The following is a 17,604-nucleotide window of genomic DNA, read 5'->3' as shown; positions in this document are numbered from 1 at the left end:
TGACCTCCATCGTCATTTGGAACTCAAGAGAACAATGTTATTGATATAATTTGTCTTTGAGTGGTGAATATAAGGCAGTGATAAAATTATAGATGTCATTTTATCTAAAGTGGCAGCCTATACTGACACACCTTATTCTACTCACTCTTAATTTTAACTTTCTTTCCTTTTGATGTTACTGTTGATGATATCTTTTCATCTCCCATTAACAAGTTTACAGCAATGTGTATGGAATTACTTCCATAATACAACTCCCTGAGCTAACAGTAGACTCTTAGCAGTAAAGCGCAGTAGAGAAGGATAAATCAGGGAGCACTTAAGCAAATTGGATATACTCAAAGCCATGGGATGAGACAAGACAAATCCAAGTGTGCTCAGGGAGCTGGCCAACGTCATTTTGAGGCTGCTTTCTATCATCTTCAAAAGGTCATGGTGATCAGGAGAGGACTTGAAGAATGCAAATATCATCACACTGTTCTTTAAGAGAGAAAATACAGGGAACTACAGAGCATTCAGCCTCACCTCAACCTCTGCAAAGATGATAGAGCAAGGACTCAAAGAACACATTTCCAAGCATATGAAGGACAAGAGGTCACTGGGAACAGCCAGCCTGCATTCGTCAAGGGCAAACAGTGTCTGACCAACCTGGTGGCTTTCATAATGAGGAAAGAGCAGCATATGTTTTCTGCCATGACATCTGCAAGGCCTTCAACACTGCCCACACTATCTGTAATATCCTTACAGCTGAACTAGTGACATAAGGACTGCATAACTTGGTTGGATTGCTGGGCTCAGAGGATTATGATCAGCTGGCAGTGTGTTATTAAGGGATTCTCTGGCGGATGGATATTGAGACCACTACTTTACAACATATTTATTAATGAAGTAACAGTTGAATTCTGTAAACTCTCAGCAAATTGATGGTGGAGTGCAAATTAGGAGGAGTAATCAATTGAGGAGAGACCTCAGCAGACTGGGAAAATTGACTGAGTGAAGGCTCAAAAAGTTTGGCAAAGACATGCAAAGGCCTGAATCTGGGATGGAGTAGTGTATGTGTTGATATAGGCTGGATACAGGGTAGATAGAAAACAGGTTTACAGAAGTGCACCTGTGAGTTCCAGTCAACAGCAGGTTGACCACGAGCCAGCAACGTGTCCTTGCAAGCAGAGGAAGCCAACTAATAGGTTGCTGCATTAGGAGGAGTGTTTCCAGCAGACTGAGGGAGATGGTTCATTCTCTTTTCACCCATGGTGAGAAATATTCACCCTTGGTGTTGTGTCCAGCGCTGGGCTCCTGAGCATGAGACTTACTGGAGAATGTTCAGCAAAGGGCACCAAGATGATTAGGGGTCTGGAGAGCATGATGTTTGAGGAGGGCCTGGTAGAGCTCACTCCTCGAAGAAGGTGGCTTGATGGATCTTACTGTCATCAACCACCTGAAAGGACTGTAACAGAGAAGCTGATCTTGTCCTGAAAGTGCATGGTGATAGGACAAGAGAACGAGTTGGAACATAAAGAATTTCGATAAAATAAAGGGAAAAATTATGTACTATGAGGGTGGTCAAAAACTGGAGCATGTTGCTCAAAGGGGTTGTGAATTCGTCATCCCTGGAGATACTACAGGCTTGTGTGTACAAAGCTTTGAGTGACCCAGTTTTGCTGAGGGTTTGACTGTATGATCTCTGAATATCCCTTCCAAACTAAATTATTCTGCAACTCACTGTCATTAATTTGTGCATAAAGGACCTATTTCAAGGGCCTTGGTGACTGTTCGTGTTTTCCTCTCTAGTTGAAAGTCTCCATGTTGCTGTCACATCATCACAAGTGAATGAAATGGACAGATCATCAGAGGAAAATATGGAGGAATTAAGTTTGAAACACAGACTTAGCGCCAGTGAAATCTTGGAGTCTTTCCCTGGTGGTGAGTAAAATTTGATGTTTTTAAAGATGTTCAGATTGCTAAAGTAATTGATACAGGATTTCTTTTTGGAAAGTTTTCTCAGTCTGTGGCAGAATCAATAGAAAATAATGTAATAAAAGTTGTCTTTGGGAAAACTCTCAGAGTAAATTGTCATATAACTTCATTGAAATAAATGGACTGTTTGCATCCATTGCAGTTTTTCCAAAACATATGTCTGCAGTCAGCATTATTGAGGTCGATTTGTGAATCTTCATACATAATATTTATGTGATTTCTAGTCTTTGTTGCTTGGCTCTGCAAATTGCTGTGGGCCTTTTTCTGGCAGCCAGTTTTTGTCAGAAAGCATGAAAACCAACTTGTTAGTAGGATTGATATTCTGGTTATTTCAACTATAAAAGGTATAACATAATGTTCTTGCAAAAGAAGGTCAAATGAATTCCGGTACAAGCCATAGCCGCAGAGCATGTTTAGTAATATGGCTATATTCTGAAATATTTCGTAACTGAAATGCTAATGATTTTTATGGTAAGACTGTCCCACTTGTGCCATCCTGGCTTTGAATATTGTTTTTCTCCAGCCTAGAATCCTTCAGCATTAGGTATTCACAGCATCCCATGAATAACTGTAAAAAAGTGTACTCTTTGTTTCTGCAATCAGAATATGCTTTGATACATTTCTCTTGCATCCTGTTGGGGTCTTATTTGTTGGATGCAGAAATGAAGGACATTGAAGAATCACCTGAAGTTGATCTCAGTGCTTGTCCTACTGAAAAGGAAATTTCTGATGCCAATGTAGAGTATAAGGTATTGTAACTGATTTCTTTTTCATATTGCGCCTCTCTCTCTGGGCACTGGGAATGTAAGTGTACAAATCTCTATGGAATATCTAAAGATTGTTCTAAAATCTAAAGCATGGGACAGGCACATTTCACCAAAGTCCAGATAATTCAGTTTAGTAGAATTCACTGAATTTATAAAAACAACCATAAAAAAATCCAAACACAGAACAATTTTCCTACTGGGCTTACAGAGCAGTGGGTGTGGTGGCAGCCAGAGTGCTTTTGTATGGACCACTCAAGAGCCTGGTTTTCTGCTGTCATCATTCAAAACATCCATCCCTGTGGAGCTGATAGTATTCCCTCTACTCCCTCCTCCTATATACAGGATGATGAAAGTCTCCTGCAGTGACAGAGACCTCAGCTAATGCAAGGAAGACATATGCACTGGAAGAACTTCATCCCGAGAACAAGCATATAAAATAGGATGGATTTTCTTAACACCAGCTTTCTTCAGAATTTTGAACTAAAATAAAATGAAGCAATTAGAGAGTAGAAGAGAAACTGCCCATTTTTCAAAGTTCTATAACTCTTAACTCTTAAACAAATCTGAGGTATAAGCAGAATCAAAAGTCAGTTCTGAGCAGAATTATAAATGGCAAATTAAAGGGAGTGGGAAGGAGTGCTAGAGTAAGAGCAGTATGAATTAATGTGAAAGTAATGGAAGTATAAATGTGTAAGGCTTAGATAGATAGAACCAAGAAGCAATAAAAGAAGAGCGTAGAATAGAAGACACAGGACATGAAATGAAAAGTTTGCTAGAAAAGGAGATACATAGCGTTAGGATAGTGTCTGCATTGGATCTGAAAGGGTGTGTGCCTGAAACCTTGCTTTTTCTAGGTCTTTCTATACAAGTGTAACTAATATACTTATCTCCCTATAAACCTTGCCTCATGTTCAGCTTTATGTCATCTTGCCTACCAGACTGCTGTTTTAGAAGAGCAGCATTAAAAGTTGTATGAAAAAAACAGCGGAGGATGATTCCAAGTAAGGAATTACAGAAGTTAAGTGAAATGAAATGAAATAAAATAACCTAATAAATTGTAGGAGGGGGGTTAAATCTACATTTTGAAAAGTTCCAGTAGTCCCACATGAAAAAAATGCCATTGGGGTTACAGAGAAGACAGAGCTGCTTTTTTCTTAGAGGTGCACAGTGACATGATGAGCATCTGTCAGTGGTTTACGGGTGTTCGGCCTGGTTCTGTGACGAATGGGACGGGGGTCCCATGGACCCACGCCCTGGGAGAGGGAAAAGAAAAAAAAAAAAGGGTAAGGAGATGGACCTGAGAGCAAAAACAGTGGCAACAATCTGAGGAGAAACAAACTAATTTACTAAGTAATATATAGGAATGCAAAACAACACACTATAATACAATATAATTACAATTTAAGCTAATAAATCCAATACAGTGAGAGAGAATGTCCAAAGATCAAGGTAGGCCTTACTCTAATACTGACAATAAGACAGCTGGGGAGCAAGATGCTGCCAGGATGAAAGACGGGCGGAAAAAGAAAAACAAGGTCTTGTGATGTGTGAGTTTTTATCTTTCCCTCTGGCTGGAAAACGGTAACAGGTTTGCAAAGTCCTCTGCGGAATGTAGTAGTCCTTCTCTTCTGAGAACCAGGTACATACACTACATGATGTTATGATGTGGAATACCAATAACCAAAAATCATAAAACCATGGCAGCATCGAAGATTGCAAGTTGAAGCAAGGAAAATTCTGACTGTACATAAGGAAAAAAATCACCATGAGAGAAGGTAAACAAGCAGGAGCAGGCTGCCCAGAGAGGCTGTGGCATCTCCATTTGTGGAGATTTCCAGGATTTGACAGGCGAAGGCCCTGAGCAACCTCATATGACTTTGAAGCTAGCTCTGCTTTGAGCATCAGTGGATCTAGAGGGTCTCAAGCAAGCTCTTCCATCCCAGTTTATTTTTCTGGTCTCGACTATTTGGGCAGCAGTCGTATCGCGTCTAACAGTGTCAAAATCAGATTCACCAGGAGGTGGCAGAGTGAGCAAACAAAACACAAAAGGGCTGTCAAAGACAGGGGTATCCTCCAGCCCCTGCCTTCGGATGTTGTTTGTGCTGCCTTGAGGTTGTGGGATGGCAGCGCTGGGCTTAGGGAGCTAGTGTGGGCAGAGAGCCAGAAAGCCAGAGTGAAAGGCTCCATCTCTGGGGTTAGGTGCATTAGAAGGAAGACCACTGCCCATGCAATACTTGGGTGCCAAGTGGGTAGAAGTGGTAAGTGGTCCCCATCTCATCCCCCTGCTCCTGCCTTGTAATTGCATCTCCAGGTGGTTGCCTGAGGAACACATGCAGCCTGCACCCAGGATCTCAATATACACATTTCTGCTGCTGGTTATTGCTCTTAAAAAAGAGGGAAGAGTGACAGGGAGGTGGTGTTAGATTACAGTACAGGTTAAACAGCTGAATATATTGATTCTGACCTAACTGGTCTTAAAGGACTTGTACTGAAGTTTAAAGTGTTGTGATGCTGTTATATCCCTAGGTTACTCAGTTAAACCTTCCTTTTGTTCATCCTTCCATCATATAATCATGGAATGGTTGAGGTTGGCGGGGACCTCTGGGTCCACCTGGTCCAACTCCCATTGAAGCAGGGACACCTAGAGCAGGATGCCCAGGCCTATGTCCAGCCTATGTCCAGTCCTCAAGTGTTGCTGCCCAGCTGCCTTGAGGAGACCACAGCAGGTGCTTGAGTTAGCCACTTGCTGCCTCTTAGCCATGCCAAAGCTAGCTGAGCCTTTAATTCTACTGCACACCTCCTTTGTTAAATTAAACAGGCTTTATAAAGATGAAAAAAGTGTAGAGTTGATCCCACACCTCTGTTCAGTCTTTGGGTCTTCTTTCATACAACATTTCTCACCTTGCCTGTGTCTTCTCCTTCCCTTGCTTCTTCATGCTCCTCCTCTTTCCTGCCTGCTGCCATCTTAGCAGCCCAGTGCAGGAGGGCCAAGTTACTCTGTGTCTGCCTTGGCACTGCAGAGCATCCCCATGATATCCTCTGTGTCTTGTGGCAGAGTGAATTGTTTGGTTCATGACTGCAGTAGGAAGTGGTGGAGGAGGTGAAGATGTGGGGACGGAAATAATGAAGGGAGATGATGGAGAATGAAAGGGCTGGAGGAAATGCAGCACCTGGTGCTCCCTTTCCTCAACCACATCTTCATTGTGTTTTGGGGCTTGGGCCTTGCTGTTTTCATTTCCAGTTGTTGCAGTGAAATGGAGCAGCTGCTGTTCTCTGTGATGGGAAATGGGCTCAGAATAGAACTTGGGAGAATCAGAGAAAGATCAAGTATTCCCCAAACCCTCCTTCAGTCCTAAAAAAAAAAGTAACAGAAATCATACAGGAAGTCTTTCCAGCATAGCCTCAGAAAGGATTGTGTTTTATTTTTCCAGTGTTTGACCTTATCTTTCTCAGAGGAGCTGTTTTTTTTTGTGCAGAAAGGATTATGGGTGGCTTCACCCCATAAATTTAAAAAGCTTCTTAAGAAAAAGGGATAGGGTGGAAAGTGCAAAGTGGCTGAACCCAGCTTGAGGGCAGCAAGCCCAACTGCAGTGGACAGCAACCCAGACGCTAGTAGGTTTCCCAGAGCGCAGCAGGCATGCAGCCCTTGCTCAGCTCTCTGCACACCAAAGGCACTCCCCATAACCCACAAATGTAACTGCTGTCAGCTTCTTCCAGTATTAATGCCTTGATTTCTGAAGAGTCTTGAGCTATTTCATCCTACTAGAAGTAATCTAAACCCACTCTGCTCAATATACAGAAGTCTGGTTACTGTATTTCAAAATTGTCAAGTAAACAAAGAGTGAATGGAAATGTCTTTTCTGTGTAGCATTAGTCACAAGAGGATTAAAATTGTGGATGAAATATTTTTGTTTTTACAGTTGTGCTCAGGATCTCTAGTGATTTCCACGGAAACTCCAGTGTTGATGAATTATTAGTCTTCATAGGTTATTGCTTCTGTCTTTTTTCACCTACTCACAAAAAGGTTTGACTCAGCACTGCATGTATTAGTAATGTGGATGTCTCCACTAGTAAAAAAAAAATTACCTAGATGATACAATTGTAAAGTTAAGAACCAGTTTTTAAAGCATCTTGTGTTTATTTTAGGGAGGAAGTATGAGTTTCCCAGGATCTACAGGGACAGAAGTGAGTATATTTAAACCCCAGACAGAATGTAGTTAGTTAAGAGTGAACAAAACTTTGAAAATCCTTCTCTTTTGTTTTCTAGATTGTGCAAGCAATCCAGAATCTAACTCGTCTCTTGTACAGCATACAGGTGACTACTCCACAGTCAACTTTGTAGAGTAATTGGTTTTAGTAATTTACTTCTTAAAGCTTGTTTTCATCTTTCGCTACTTTTAGATGCTATGTCAGTGGATACTTAGCTCTACTGATTGCTGTACAAGCTGTCATACCATATATTTTTGTTCTATATCAGTGATATGTTCCTTTAAGTACTGAATAATGCTTGCTTGGAGATCACTCCCCTCCCTGAAAGGACATATGTGCAGTCCAAACATCTACGGAAGAAGTAAGATGATAGCTCAGATTGAACTGCTGTCATTTCATGTACAGATTTCTAAAATTATATTTCAAAATACTGACAAAAGCAACCATTTTGTTTAGAGCATTATCCTGGTGACTTCTAAACCACACCTAGGCCACTTAGATGGCCAACCAACCCTTTACAGATATTTCAACATCAGATAATTATTGTTTTATTCTGTAGAGCCTTAGTCTGAAGTATTTTGCTCATTTTACCAGGTTAGAACATTTAAACTTATTTTTTCCTTAGGTGCAATTTTGAAGATTAATTTTAAAATGTTTTATTTGAATATGCTTAACTTTTAAACCTTGACATTAGCATACTTATTAGCAATCCTGTAAACTTCTGGATCAGAAATTAAGTGGAAGCAACGCAAAAGCAAAATAAAAAACTTGGAAATCGGGAAGAGTTTTGGAAAGACTGAAAAACAGATAGCTTAATACTGGTGGCAGTAAAGTAGGCTCAGGATCATACGTTATGGTTCTGACCATGAAAACTTGTGTATGATGGCAGTGTAGGTGCAGAGAATCAAGCAGAGAATCCTATCATTGCCCTGTTTACAAAGCAGTGAAACTGACCTCGTACTTGGGGAAGAGCCAAGAAAAGTGAGAACTGCACATTGCGTAAAGCTAAAGACTACTTCTAGAGTGGACGGCTTGGGGCAGTGGTGCTGAGGAATTCTCTGGGAGTGTCTGCATAAGTAGATTCCCATGTTAGTTCTCAAAGACCAACTGTATACTAAGTGCATCAGTAGGCCTAGGCCTTTTTTGCTTTTCTTTTAGATCCCAGCAGTTTATTCTGTGATACTGCATACCATCACAATCTTTAATGCAAACCATGTCACAGCATCCTTGTGAAGGATGACGTATAGTGCTCTTGGTTGTAAAAGAAGCTACTGAAACTTCAAACCAAAATCATGACTACACTGCCAATTTCTGCTGGCATGGGTCAGGTGCATGTAAGAAGTAAGATGACTTGGCTGTGTTAGCAGACACTTATAGAACTGATGTTAGTAGGACTACACTGCTGCAGATTAACAAGGAGACCCTTATGTCTTGTGTGAGCTGCACTGGAAGCAGTGCACTTTTCTCTATGTACACCAAAGCTGTAATAGGAGTACTTCGCCGAGTGTTGCATTCCCTAGGCCAGTGCTTTAATACCCTCTTTAACCATGAAAGATTGTTTTTCCTGTGTCTTAACATCATCTGACAGAACAGGACCCCAACTGTAACTGAGGCACGCAGCTGTAGCATAAACATTATATATTATAACACCAGCTGCAAATCAGAAGCCTCATTAGAAGTGCTTGAAGTGGTTGCATACTTTTAAAGGTTCTCTTGATATAGGCATGAACACAGAGTTCTCTGCATGAAGTTGAAGCATTTTTATGTAATGCTTTTAAACAAAAATACAGAAATGTATGGATGCTAATATTTAAACATTTGTGTATGATTTCATTGCGATGTCTAGGCAGCATTAGCTATCCAGGACAGCCACAGAGAGCTGCATAGGTTACTCCTGCAAGAGAATGAAAAGAGCAGTCGTGGCCATAGTTCTCGGATACCCCTCTTCCTGGAACAAGAAAAATACCGTAATTCAGAAAAACAAAGGGAGGAGCTGGCAAACATCAACAAACTCCAGCAGCAGTTCCAGCAAGAGCAGCAGCGCTGGCTGCGTGAATGCGAGCAGCGGCAGCAAGAGCAGGAGGTGAGGGCAGGCCTGCTGGGGCAGCGGGAGAAGGCCTGCAGCTGCCAGGAGGAGCTGCTGGAGAAGAGCCACCAGGAGCTGGCACTGCAGTCGCAGAAGTTGCAACAGAGCCTGGAGAGGCTGCGGGAAGGGCAGAAAGTGTTGGAGGGAGAAGGGGACAGAATCAGAGTGCAGAAGAAGCTCCTCTGGCACTGGAAGCATGGTCGCCAAAGCAGTCTGCTGCTGCCTGCAGAGAGCCATGAGGTATGTTTTTCTCCACCGTAACTACATCCCCAGCTTCAGAGCTGTAGAGATGTTCCCTGACAAATGGCCTGCCATGTCAGGGCTTCTGTTGGCTGGTAGCGCCATGAGGGAGCATGTGGTTCAGGCATATTCAGGGGCTTGGTTTTGACCTTTGAGCCCTGTGGGAGCCACAGTCAAACTGATGAGTATTAAGTTGAAGAGATGGAAATTTGTGTTTATTCTGCTTACCAGTGTGTTTGCCACTTTCTGGCAAGATATATCATGCCTCTCGCTTCTTATAGGAAATCTTATTATTGTAATGCTTGAGGCATGAGATGCTTTTAGTGAAAGGCTTTTAAGTGCTCTCCTTGCTCCTGGACAGCAGCTCTGTCTCCAGTGAGGAGCAGAAACTGCTCCAGGAGTGGGAATAGCCTGGTTCCCATGGAGCCCTATCTATCATCATCATCAGCAGCAGCAGCAGCAGCAGCCATGTTGCTTCCTTGAAACAAGCAGCCTGGACAGTGAAATTGCTTGGAGATGGTCATCATTAGGTGATGCAGTTTAAAGCATCTCTGAGGCTGCTTAAGCATTTCATGCTGAAAATAGTTTTTCTTGCAGTTGAGTATGCAGGAAGGAGGCTGACTACACTCAGCTCTTGCACCAGTGGGTAGAGTCTTGTTTCCATTACTGTTCTCTAAAGCATCTGAAAATCAAAACAAGTCACCTGGATTCAGAGCCTGCTAACTCAAGCAGCATTTTTTTCCCCTCAGGTTTTCATTTTCACAAGAAAAACTGTAGATGCTTTCTTCAGGTCTGAAAAGCTCTAGCTTTTCAGCTGGCAGCTGACCCATAACAGGCAGTGGCCATTCAGTGTCTAAGCTTGTGCCTGAATGAGGAGGTGAAGAATTGGCCTCTGACCTCCTCCTTTTCATCCAGCTTTTATAACTATAGTGAGAACATGACTGTTCCATATATTGCTCATACAACTCGAACAATGAAGGCACTGTGCAGTAGTGTAGCCTGTGATAAAACTTTGACTTATTTGGCAGAGCTTAAGCAGTAGATGATAAAACAAAAGCTGAACTTGCCCATCAGCTTTAATCAGTGGGACTTCTGAAGTCTTCTGAGGAGGGGAAGTTGAAGGATGACAGCTGAGTGCAGGGATGGCCAGGATGTTACAGACAGAGAGGCAAAATAATGAAATGCAGAGTGTCAAAGAGCCACAGGCTTTAAGCAGTTCTTAACCTACTGTTCCATGTGTGACGCTATGTCACGTGTAAGACTATCTCACATGTGTTTTAATTTCAAATAAACTATGAGACCTGAATGGACTCCAGGCCCTGGGCTTGTCTCCATCCTGCATTTTCTAATACCTGAGCATCAGGGCTGGGGCAGGGTGGTTGACAGCCAGCCCAGTATTTTTGCCACTGGTCTGAGCCATCTACCTAGCTGGTTTTGAATGGCCAGACATTGTTACTGACAATTGCTGTATTTTGAGAGGGGCCAAGGCAAAATATACCCAATTATTGCTGTTTCTTCATGAGTGTATGGCCAATTTAACATGTTTTGATGTTAGCTTCTGGGAAACTGAATGACTATATGCTATGAATCCTCATTTCTGTCTGGCAGTTAACTGAAAATATCCTGGTATAAGAGTTGTTCTGGTGCTGGACAAAGGTGAAGATACTGTTTTCTTTTTTTTTTCTTCTGCAGATAATGGGACATGATCAGTTGGATAGCTTACATGGTGAAAATGCGTTCTACTTAAATGAAGCTGTAGTACGTGTGTCTCTAAGTTGCCTCAACAGATCAGATTCTCCTCTTGCTTATGAAGATAGTGTGTATGGGCTGGGCATCTCAAACTCGGATATGGCAAGGATTTGTGAAAATCAGGTGGACCTCAGGGTGGATACTTCTTGTCAACCAGCGTTGACCAGTGAACTGTGGAAATCCACTGGCCCTTACCAGCAGATGTCTTTCTCCTGCAAAAGCAACAAGGACGCTTTTAATAATGGTAATGAATACTGTATTTAGTTAACAATTAGTATGGGCAGAAAGAATAGTCCTAGGAAGGGAGGCGGCTTGGCAGTAGTGAAAGTAATTGGTTTTACTAAAACACTTGTATGCCATTTTACAATCTTGCAGAGGGTAGATGAGTAGAACAGAACACAAATATAGAAAGCTTTAGTAAAAAATGTACCCCTATTCTTTGGTGGTGTAAAGGTACTCTATCTTAGCATTGCATTGCACTGAAAATTCCCGGAATGACTTAAAACCATATTAATGAGAAACCTTGATCTGTTTGTCTCTCCTGTCGCACTGTTGTCTAGTTTTGATCTTATGTGGCCTCTTCATTTATTCATTATGGTGAAAGTTGTAGAAGAGCGTGTAAAAACACAGCATCTAGAAATCATTACAGACAATGGTATACTTTTGGTGTAATAGCTGAAATGATCTGATGGGTTTTTCCTGCACAACCAAGAGATCCAGCTGGCACACAGGAAATGAACACTGCAACTGACTTGCCGCCATCTTTCTCAGCTGGCACTGTGGGATGACTTCTGTCCCCATGCCAGATGCACACTACTCAAGTCACAGCGAAGACCAGTGGGCAGCACAACTAAGTAGGATCAGAAGTTAAAAACATATGCAGGTACAGTGGTTCTAATATTCTTAGGTCAAACACACTGGAAAGTCCTTGGTTAAGGATCTTGCTCCTTAGTACTCTTTGCAAAGAATTAAGGAGGCATCCACTACGGCTTTACCATAACATCATTCTTAATATACAAATTGCCAGAAAAGCAGTTAGTATTCAGAGCTGACTATTCTCATCACCACATTCAGCAAACTAAGCTGATTAGCAAAAGAGATGAGTATTTCTAAAAATGTCTGAATAATTAGTCTGGTGAAACTTGTTCTAGTTTGAATGAGGCTGTCAATTTAGTAACAGGTTAGCTAAGCTAGTCCAAATTTGAAAAGGAACACATATGGGTTTAAACCTCTAAAAAATGGATTAGCTTGCACTGGCAAGTGTTCAGATGCAAGCTAACCAGGATACTCTCTGTATTAAGCCCACATGAGAGTGTCTAGTTTAATTAAACTGGCTTGCACCAATATAATTGCACTGATTCTCAGATGAGCTGGTGGTGCTTCTCTGTGTAAAGAAGCCCTTCTGGTAATAGGGCACCAGTGTAGCCCCAGCAGCCTTGGGAACAGTGCTGTCTACACACCTGCCCAAGAGGGAGAAGCAGCAGACTAGCTGAAATCTGTCTGGCAAAGTCAGGTCTGTAAAACCTGCAGCTACTTCCTCAGCTGTGTCACAGAGCACCATTGGCAAAGCAGCACAGCAAATTCTTGTGGCATCATGGTGGTGCAGGTGGTGGTGTGAAGCTGTGAAGCTCCTGGCGCGCTGCTAGAGCAGGCAAGAAGGGAGCCTACCTGCTGAGGGATGCACCATCACATTCCACAGTCACATTTGTGACTTGGAGGATAACAAGTATGTTGTGCTCTGATCATGCAATGCATGAGTCTGCATGATTCAGGCTTGCTTCCGTCATCCATCTGGAGCTGCCGTATGGGGAGCAGGGAATGAGAAGAACACTGAGCTTCCTCCTGAATGACAGATGGCATCTGAAGCTCTAGCAAAGCTCTGCACATAGAAATAAAGTAAATCGCTTGTTCCTAAGCAATAGGAATCAAGTTGAATAGTACAAACATGTCATACTGGGAAGCAGATTCCTTTGTGTTGCTTTTTGGCCATGATTTTTCCCAGAGAGTTTAGCAGAGTTTAAGAAGCGCCTTGTGACTTTTCTTCTTGACTCCTCTGCAGCATAAAGTCAGCTCTGACTGCTGTGAGGGGAAACCAGCAGAGATATAATGAAGGAAAAACTAGAAAGAATTTTAAAGCTACTTGAATCTTTTCATATTTTCATGTCGATAAAATGTCATGACATTTTTTCTGCTTTTTTCAGCCAGCTCTATGCGTGTCATAATTGTCTTTCCAAAAAGCAATCCTAAATAAGAAGTTAAAATAGAATTGAGAAAAAAATACTGAGTATGCCTTACTGGAAATAGCAATGTATTGGTAACATACCTATCCAGATCTTGCATATACTAAATTTGTGTGCTCAGTACACAAATTGAATTTCTTGTTTTTCATTAATTTCCATAGAATTAGTAGGCATCCTGTAAGAAGTCTGGTCTGTCAAAAAACGTGTAAATTATTTAATGAGAAACACCACCTGCACATCTTGCTGAGGAGTTAATCATGCTGCATTCAACTGTATGTTAAATACTATGCAGTTGAACTTCATAAATAAACCCAAATGGAAATAGCTACATTCCTCCAGTGCATAATTTTCCATTCATATTTTCTAAGGTAAGACATATGTCTTTACATAGCTAGCATCATGATTATATATGATTGCTTTATGTGTATGGGAGTGAACTTTACTGAAGACCTTGGGGCAAGTTCCCACAAAGCTGAAACTGGCACGAGTACACTCACTAGAAAAGGTGTGTCAGTCAACAGGAGGAAAATATGATTGAAAGAAAAATGCGTTAATGCTTTACACTAATGGTTATGAAATTATCTGCATGAAAGAAGACAAGTACTTCAGCTAATTAGGAATTGGGGAAGTATAGGTTTTGTGTCAGATCAGAGTGAGAATTGAATAAATTACATCTTGCGTTTAACTGACATGTCAGGTTAACTAGCCAGAGCCAATGTCTAAAGATTTACCTATGGATTCACCTCTTTGATTTCAGGAATCAATGCAATTTTAATTCATTTAAGCTTTGAAGTGAGCAGCATTGTAGTAAATAGTATTGCCTTTCTTTTCTTTCATTTCTTCTTCTTCTTCTTTTTTTTTTTTAATTATTCAGATCTTTTATGTACAGGAATATAGCTGAAAAGTGGTAGATGTGGAAAACTACACGGAAACACGATTATGGGAGTTTTTTCCCTAGCATTTGCAATTGAATTGTTTGAAAATCTGTGCATGTATGCATGTAAGTAAATGAGATAATTTGATTTTAGAAAAAGAATCCATTTATTGAAAAAAAGTGGTTTCTAGAGTTGTAAAGTATTTAATTAACAATAGAAGAAACAAAAACCTAAACCAATCCCAGGAACAATGTGTAGTATCATCTTTATCCCTTACAAGAAGTTCTTTTCCTGTTCTTAAAGGTAGATTGTGCTAATGCTGATTACTGTATTGGAGCTGTACTTAAAACTTTGGATGAGACTCATTTATTTTCCCATTGATAATATTGTAGTTGAGGTTTAGAATGACATGTTATTTTTGGCTGCCTGGACATCAGTTATGGCCTAATGACGTAGTATAAAAGTATCTGAATGTGTTTGCAGCAGAGAAGCTGAGAACGGTGCTGCATAGACTTGGTTCTTTCCTTGTTGTCTTTGTATGAGACAAATCTGTTGATGTCAGAAGTTGTACAATGTAAAGCTGATGGAAATGTGATAAAAATCTCGTGAAAGATGCTTTGTACTACAGTCTTAAAAGCCATCTGAAAATGTTCAAGCTGTTTCCCCAGGGTTCCAAGTCAGCACAGGATTTTGGCAAGGGCTGGAGCACAGTAACTCAGGGCCTTATTCAAATAAGCATAGCTATTACTGCCAGCACTGGAGGTAGTTGATGGGATCCCATATTGAGGACATTGTTGAATGACTTTCATCAGTGGGAACCTGTTAAATAATGACTAACTCTTACAAAAAATTTCATCACAGTTCAGCGTATGTGACCATTGTCAGTTATTTTCTGTAATGTTACTGCTGTATGAGCTCCTTTTGAATACATTTGATTTGCTTATTCTCTGAACTGAAACATAATTACACTCTACGCAGTACACGTTTAACTGGCCTCCTGTTATAACAGCATCCTTTGTAGCCAAAGGCGTATTGCCCCTGTATTGCCTGTGGAATGGCATGGAAAGACTTTTTTTTTGCCTATTATGAGCTTGTTTTTCTACTATATTTCACAGCATTTTTATTAGTGGCTCTTTTTTATTTTTTGCTCTGCTTAAAGAGTGAATTCCCCCAGTTCTTTAACCTGAGAAACAGAAGGAAACTCTTAAAAGTAGAGGAAGACGTGACTTTGGATCTCCAGGGTTTTCAGAAAGCCACCCGTGCAGATGTGATGTTGGTCTATTTTAAACTTTCTGTCTCTTTTAATTGAATAAGTGTAAATCTGGGAACATCCAATTAATTCCAGCTGCCCTTTGTGTACAACTTATTCCTTCTGGTCTTAGCACGGGTGACTGCATAGGTAAGCGCACAGCCCACTTCTTGTTCAACTTTATTATTAGAAAAAAATGAAATGGAAATATGTAAGAATATGTAATTGAGTAACATCAGCACCCATACCTCCCAGGTTCTAAATCACATTGATGTAATAGAAGGGGGAAGATATTTATGCTGCACATGATAACAGCAAATTTGTCTTCTGTTTATACCATAGAACACTGAGTTTTATACTCTGCCATAAGATCTCAGTATCCGTGGGATTCTTGCTGGAAGTGAATCACAAGGGAAGTATTTTTTCCTCTTGAGAGTAACACTGCCATTTCTTTAAAGCAGATGGCAAAAGGGATTAAATCACATGGCAGTGTAATACTGAAGTGAAAAATAGTCATTATATGTCATCTGCAATTAGTATATCTGAAGTAACACTTGCTTTTCAGCCCTGTAGTATTAGGGTTTTGTACTTCTGTTACTAATTTTCTCATCTGAATGTGACCACAGTAGATGCAGTGGTATTGCATAACCTTTTAATTAAAGCAGTTAATGATGTTCTGTTTTTATTCTGCATGCTGATTTAAGTACAGATTTTCCTGTGTAATGCCTGCTGGATTTTATTCTTTCTAACATCTTCCCATTTATAACTCATTCATTAGGAGAGAAGTTTAAAATAGTGTCATGTCTTCAAGGTGATGAAGGTAGAGTGGAGATTGTCCGTCCTATCTTTTGAGGTACCACTGGCATTGGTGTGAATGTGTACATTGTACTCAAGGATGCCTTGCCTGCAGACTTCATGAAAAACAACAGAATGATAGCCAAATTTTTCTCAGTTTGCTTCTATTTATGGTTCCAGCAAAAAGTGCCATGTTTTTTGAAGCCAGTGGAATTACTGGCATCAGTGAGATTGGAATGGCTTGGACCATCATCTCTTATGAGTGTATTTATTCTTTACTTAAGTAAGGTTGTTCCAATGGATCTGGATTTCAGGAACCTGTGAGGAGGAAAGGAACAAGATTTGAAGCTGAAAATGCAGGGAGTCCTTTGCTGAGGACAGCTCCTTCTGGTTTGTAGTCAGGCAGGTGCCACTCAGGGCTGTACAGAGCTGTGACTTCAGTATATCTGCAGAGAAAGGGGTGATCTCTGAGGAAGAGCAGTCACAGACCAATAAAGCCTTGCTAATTGTTGTCTGATGTCAAGAAGGTGCCTTGGGAGGTCTGTGTTCTCATAGGTAATGTGATCTGTGGGTGGAGGCCTGGTTAGGTGCTCTGCTTTAGTACGTTAAAATGTTTTGTATATGCTTTTGTATTGCAGTTAGAGCCTGAAATAGATGCACAAGTATGAATAAATAATCCATCCTAATGGCTGTGAGGAGCTGTTTATGAATGATAAAATTTTGCAAGATAGTGAATATGCAAACACACCCAGGAAAATCATGTAGCTGAATCACTAAGTGTATCTGTCTGGTTTATTTTGAAGAGGACAATCTTATTTTAATTATTTAGTGTAGTACTTTACATATTCGAGGAAATGGCCTGTAGCATGTTGTGTAAAAGTAATGAAGCGTTAGTAATATGAAACCTCCTTAGCAGCATCTGCTGTTAAATATTTATTGAGAAACTGGGGAAGATTGTCTGTCTGTCTTTTACATTCATCACAGGAGCAGTCAGTTGCCTTCCACATAAATTACATTGGCACTGGCCAAATTGGTAGAGGAGATTTCATGGAGTATTTCTTATTCTGCTTCCCCAGATGCTTCAGAAAATTCTCCTTTGGGTGCAAATTTTTGGTGGAGCAGTAGCAGGGAGGAACGAACCTCAGTGCTGCTATGGAAGTTGTTTTTAATTCAATAGGAAGATCTCCAGCAGTAACCTGCTGAGATTCCTTGGGTGTCTGTCCCCTGGAAGTGTGATCTAGAGCTAGAACATGAGCGCTGCAAAAATGTGACTTGGCTTAGGGTCTGCAATACAAAAATCGAAGAAACCCACATGCCTTTAGAAGTTGTTGAATATATTCTTTGGTAAAAAATACATGACAGAGAAAGGATGAAAAGAAATGTGCTTTTTTTTTTTTTCTTTTTTTCCAAGGTTAAGAAT

The 17,604-nt window shown here is 40.8% G+C and overlaps 1 protein-coding gene across 12 annotated transcripts in view; it reads left to right on the top strand.

The window, feature by feature from the left end:
- ARHGEF28 (Rho guanine nucleotide exchange factor 28) overlaps positions 1-17,604 on the top strand; it is a 133,173-nt gene that overhangs the window by 104,711 nt on the left and 10,858 nt on the right. For 9 of the 12 annotated variants that reach the window (XM_021379614.1, XM_021379616.1, XM_021379615.1 and 6 more), the window contains 6 exons: positions 1,789-1,920; positions 2,635-2,723; positions 6,888-6,926; positions 7,009-7,056; positions 8,797-9,276; positions 10,969-11,269. In XM_021379614.1, coding sequence (XP_021235289.1) covers positions 1,789-1,920; positions 2,635-2,723; positions 6,888-6,926; positions 7,009-7,056; positions 8,797-9,276; positions 10,969-11,269 — 1,089 coding nt within the window. Of the gene's footprint in view, positions 1-1,788; positions 1,921-2,634; positions 2,724-3,083; positions 3,246-6,887; positions 6,927-7,008; positions 7,057-8,796; positions 9,277-10,968; positions 11,270-14,139; positions 14,266-17,604 lie in introns of those variants that run through there. The other 3 variants (XR_002433178.1, XM_021379619.1, XM_021379620.1) reach the window with 3 other exon arrangements.

This window comes from Numida meleagris, chromosome Z, assembly GCF_002078875.1.
Source record: "Numida meleagris isolate 19003 breed g44 Domestic line chromosome Z, NumMel1.0, whole genome shotgun sequence".
Taxonomy (NCBI): domain Eukaryota; kingdom Metazoa; phylum Chordata; class Aves; order Galliformes; family Numididae; genus Numida; species Numida meleagris.
Note: the sequence above shows the minus strand (reverse complement) of the source record. Positions and strands in the feature narration are given on the sequence as shown.